The 5,382-nt window shown below is 35.8% G+C and overlaps 1 protein-coding gene across 1 annotated transcript in view; it reads right to left on the minus strand.

Moving 5' to 3' along the window:
- Positions 1-5,382, minus strand: part of CREM (cAMP responsive element modulator) — a 27,580-nt gene that overhangs the window by 13,354 nt on the left and 8,844 nt on the right. Inside the window, exons 4-6 of the mRNA XM_015812015.2 lie at positions 4,207-4,304; positions 3,950-4,092; positions 2,212-2,400 (exon numbers count right to left, since the gene is read on the minus strand). Of these exons, the coding sequence (XP_015667501.2) occupies positions 2,212-2,400; positions 3,950-4,092; positions 4,207-4,304 (430 nt within the window). The remainder of the gene's footprint in view (positions 1-2,211; positions 2,401-3,949; positions 4,093-4,206; positions 4,305-5,382) is intronic.

A 5,382-nucleotide genomic window follows, 5' to 3' on the forward strand; every position in this document is an offset into this window, starting at 1 on the left:
GATTTTAAAGTTTCAGGGGATTTTTAAGGATAATTTTAATTGATCGGCCTGTTTAAATATTTCTTTTTAATTCGGCTTTTAATTATTGTATTTGTATTGTAGTTTTTATGAGGCTGTTAGCCGCCCTGAGTCCCATGAGGAGAAGGGCGGGGTATAAATTAAATTATAAATAAATAAATAAATAAATAAATAAATATGGGAACTACATCAGCTCTTTTCCAGTCCTCTGGTAGTTCCCCAGTGCTCCAGGATCTTTGAAAGATATAGTTCAGTGGTTCTGAGATCACATCTGCCAGTTCCTTGAGATCCTTGGGGTGTAATCCATCTGGCCCTGGTGATTTGAACTCGTCTAGGCTGGGCAGGTGCTCACTCTTTCCCCTTTTTTTCTATAAAGTTTTATCTTATTTATACCAGTGAGGCTGGTCTATCTACCAAAAGCAGAGGATTGATTTCTATAGTCCCACTGCCAGTAAAATGCAGATTGTGGAAGTCCTCTCTCTCCCCCTTGTGGGGATTGGGATAGATGGTGGTAGCAGTAACTAGCAAGTCATTTCACCAAGGCAGAAGTATGACTGGGGTGTGTAGATGCAGAGTGTTTCTGAGAAAAATTAGAAGCTGGAGACCTCCAGCCTTTCACACTCTAGGCTCAGCCCTGCTTTTACAACCAAATCTGCTTTGCATCTAGTCTAATTCACCATTTTATTAGCAAACGATCTCAGGACTTCTCTACAGATATACCAGTCATAATTGTGGGAATCACAGTAATAATTGACCTATTTTAAAAATAAACCATTAAAAACCCATTTTCTGGGCCTGCAGTTCTGTGTAAAACTCACACAAAAGTCTATAACAATAATTTCCTTGCAAGTATTCACAATAGCACTCAACCATAACTTTAGTGCTAAAACTAATTATACTCTCTTAATGGTAAGAGGTTTACAAAAATCTAAAGATCAATTATAATAAAATGTTAAAGATTAGAACTAGCCCATAAAATGTATGAAATATTTTAAGCCTATAACCTATACTGGCAGGTATAATCAAAGTTGCTAGAGAGCTTTATAAAAAAAACCTAAGTTTTGGGACATACATCTGCCTCAATTGTGTGCAATGTGTGACGTATTCCTAAAGCACTGAATCTCAAATTAGTATTTTTTCAATTTAATAAAAATCTAAAACATATTGCCCAAAGCCATGAGTTCGAACACTAAACCAAACGTCAGTAGGATGAAGGATGGGCAGGACTAGAAGGGGAAAATGTAATTCAGAATATATGTGGGTGCACATGCTGTCCTGTCTGAAGTATTTTAAATCAAAGTTGTCTTTTCCCAAGATTATGCAGTAGTTCCTAAAGACGGCTCTATGAGTCTTGAAGAACTGCTATTAAATGTTCTTGAGAAGCTGTTCATGCATGTCTGTATAAAACTCCAAATTTATTTTCTGTTTTAAACTTGGATTTCTATACAGGTCTGCTACCTATATTTTTGCAGATTTTTTCTCCCAACTGAAGTAATTAAGTTATTAACTCTTTTTAACATTCCGTAGTTTCACATAATCAATAAAATAGAAATAAGATAGGGGTCTTTTTTGGCCTTAATGTACAATATCAGTAACATAAGAAGCTCTCCAAATTCTAAAATTTACTTCAGAGATATTCCTTCAAACTTATTCACCTCTAGGAAGAATAAATTATGACTGATGGAAGTCCCATTTTATGGAATCTCTCTTCATAACTAAAGAGATACATCAATAATTGTGTCTTTCCAACAAGAATGCATTATTCTCTAAGTGACCAATTCCTTGAGTGCCTTAGTAAGTATTCCTTGAGTGTGTAGTAAGTATTTGATTTTTTTTAAACAGTATTACTTCTTTGTTAGACTTTGTTGTCTTTCATTCAGAAGTTCAGCAAGGAACATGTAGCATTTCCTCTTTCCAGTTTTCCCAACTACCCTGTGAAGTAGGGTTAAGCTCAGAGTGTCTGACCCAAATTCACCCAATGAGAGTCTGAGGCTGAGAACAACTTACAAACTAGGTCTTCCCACTGGAAGTCCAATGCTCCATCATTACACCGCCCTGGCTTTTTTATTGTTTGCAGAATATATTGTTTGTTATAACCCAGTTAAGAACTTCTTTAAATAAAGAAGCAAGTAACAGAAGTTGAAAACAAATATAGTTATCTGTTTAAAAATGAATTAAAAACGAACAATTTACCTTGGACAACAACCTGACTCCCAGGTACAAAGAACTGTTGGGTGCCATCAGGTGTTTGAGCTGCATATTGCACAATTGTGGCACCAGGTTGAGGAGCTCCTGAATTTGTCATGGTTAATGTTTGTAATCCTTGAACACCATCAGATGCTGGATTAGAGATCTGGATTGTTCCACCTTGGGCTATAGCAACTTAAGCAAAAATAAATACTACATAAGATATCAGCAACAGAGATGAAAACCCTTTTAAGTTAATTACTCCCAAAGAGTGTTTAATGCTTAGGATGATATGAATTACTAATATCCAGCGTGAAACTGGATACAAACACATAAACCAGTCTCCAAAACTGACTCAGAATGCCTATTATTTGGGGCAACACAAATAATTTTTCACAACTTTTTGCAATTAGATTTCATTTTAAATAAATTGAGCACTGAATTCAATAGAAATTTTGAAAATCACTGACAGGAAGGAGGAAGGGGGACTATTTAGACTCACCTTCCACATTGTTCAACATCATCAAGATCCTCCTGATATTTACAGCAAATATTCTAGGGAGAGGTTTCCCTTCCTTACATCATACATTTTTTTTTGTTTTAACTCACTGTTTATTAATATATGCTCCGTTTAAAACTACTAATTTTTTTTTTTGCAAAGTTGTACAGGAAGACCTCAACTTGTGAACATTCACTTATGACCATTCAAGGTTATGATAGCATTGGAAAAAAAAGTGACTTGCAACTGGTCTCTGCAATAAAAAATTGAATGCTTTGCAACCAGCATATATTTGCAACAGTTACAGTGCCCCGAGGTCATTTAATTGTTATTTGCAACCTTTCCAACCAGCTTCCAACAAGCAAAGTCAACTGGAGATGGAAGCTGTAACAAGATTCACTTAATGACCATGTGATTCACTTAACTGCAATGATTTGTTTAAAAATTGGAGGAAAAAAAAGTAAAATCAGGTGTTATTCACTTAATAACTGTCTCCCTTAAGGATCAAAGTTCCAATCCCGGTTGTGGTCATAAATTGAGGAATACCTTGTATCATGAAATTATGATAGGAAACACTGAGTTTCTGATGATAAAGGGACACTCTATAGACATTCACAGAAAGAACTGACAGCCAAAATTACATGATGTAAAAACTAGGTTAGTTTTTCCAAATTCCATTCAATTGCATAATTATTATATCCTAGAATAGGTTATTATAGTTCAGCAGTAGGCAAACTTGCCATGGGTGGTAACCTTAAAATGTGTGGATGTCTACTCCCAGAATACCCCAGCCAGTATGAATTCTGCAAGTCCATACCTCTTAAAGTTTCCATGTTTGAAAAGCACAGGCCAAGCCTGTTTGGGATTACATCTTAACCACAAATAAAAGGCTGTCAAAAATGTGTCTTTATTGGAGATATTTACACAAATATGTCTTATGTTCCATAGCCTCTGATCAAAAGTTCTAAAACTAAATGCATGAAGAAACATCAGTAAAAGATGAAAAAACCCACATAGGAATATCAAGGACATTTCTATTTAAGTTATAACCTATCTACGAGTTTATTAAAATAAATCGTAACAAGGAAAGCTGCATCCTGGTTCCAGGCCTTACAAGACGTTTTCTTTGAATCTTTTTTTCCTGCTATCATTTGTCGTTTAATTTTATTACTTTTAAAAATTGTAATTTTTCTTTTAAGAACAACAGATTATTAAACAGGCAGCCTAATATTGCAGAAGACCTACTGTACTGCCCGGTGCTAGTCTGATAAAGGCTGGTTGGCACGGCCATGGCAGGAATTCCAGAGGCTGCTCCTTCTTCCTCTGGTTTTCCTTCTTCAATCTTAGCAACGCCAGGTGCATCAGAAGAAAGCTCATTCAGAATTTTTCTGCCAGGAATAAATAAATGTTTAAAGAAATATTTTTAAAGATGTTGACCTATGCCATGATGAGTGAAATAGCATAAATAAACATAAAAACTTTTATATTAAGGCAGGGCTTACCGATACGAAGGCCTCCTTGAAAGTATCTCCCTCCGCTTCTGAGAATCAATTACCACCTCTGTTTCGGTAGATTCATCTGTATTTGTAGCTGGTGCTACCTAATTTTTTAAAAAATAATCGTTTTAGGTATTAAATCTTACGGCCCTTTACATGCAAACAAAAATTTAGTAAGCTGCAATTCTAGAAAGTTTGTTGCCATACGGCAATTTCCACTGTATGGAATCCTGATTTCTATTGTAAGATCTAATGTTAATACTCTATTTCATGGAATTTTATTTACTTATTCCATTTCTATCCCACTGCAATATAAGCAACTTTTGATTACTATGACACTATTTTGTAAATTTAACAGAGTCTTAAAAAGTACAAACAAATGCAGCAGTTTTGAAGAATTTATTCAAAAATTGAATGTATGCTTGACTTGTTTCAAATCTCATTCACAGTTCTGTCCATGCTACTACTTCTACATTCTTGCTATGATAGCAAGGAGCCATTCCACCTATTATATGAACTATTATTAATTTTTCTATATACACAAACACACAAACACAGAGACACCCTGAAGGAAAGAAATGGCAGTGACAACCAAATAGAATGGGGGGGGGGGGGGGGAAGAAAAGGAAACCATAGAAAAGATTGAACAGAATGGAGCAGGAAAGCAAAGAAAGAGAGAGGGAGATAAAACATAGTCAACAAAGTCAGGAAGTTTTAGAAGTTAAATTTGGAAGTAGATGAGTAAACAGGCCTGATTAATGCATCATGTGCATGCATACACAAACATGAACCAATTTGGTTTTGACTCAGGATCGAAAACAAACCAATCCCATGAAAGAAACCATTGTTATCAATTGTACCAACAATGCTACAATTCACAACAACAAAGCCAATGAATACTTGGAATACTGCATCCAGTTTTGGTCACCGCGATGTAAAAAAGATGTTGAGACTTTGGAAAGAGTACAGAGAAGAGCAACAAAGATGATCAGGGGACTGGAGGCTAAAACATATAAGGAACGGCTGCTGGAATTGGGTATGTCTAGTTTAACGAAGAGAAGGATGAGGGGGGACATGATAGCAGTGTTCCAATATCTCAGGGGTTGCCATAAAGAAGAGGGAGTCAAGCTATTCTCCAAAGCGCCTGAAGGCAGGACAAGAAGCAACGGGTGGAAACTAACA

Source organism: Protobothrops mucrosquamatus, unplaced genomic scaffold (genome assembly GCF_001527695.2).
Source record: "Protobothrops mucrosquamatus isolate PMUCROS unplaced genomic scaffold, P.Mucros_1.0 scaffold61, whole genome shotgun sequence".
NCBI classification, from domain to species: Eukaryota; Metazoa; Chordata; class Lepidosauria; order Squamata; family Viperidae; genus Protobothrops; species Protobothrops mucrosquamatus.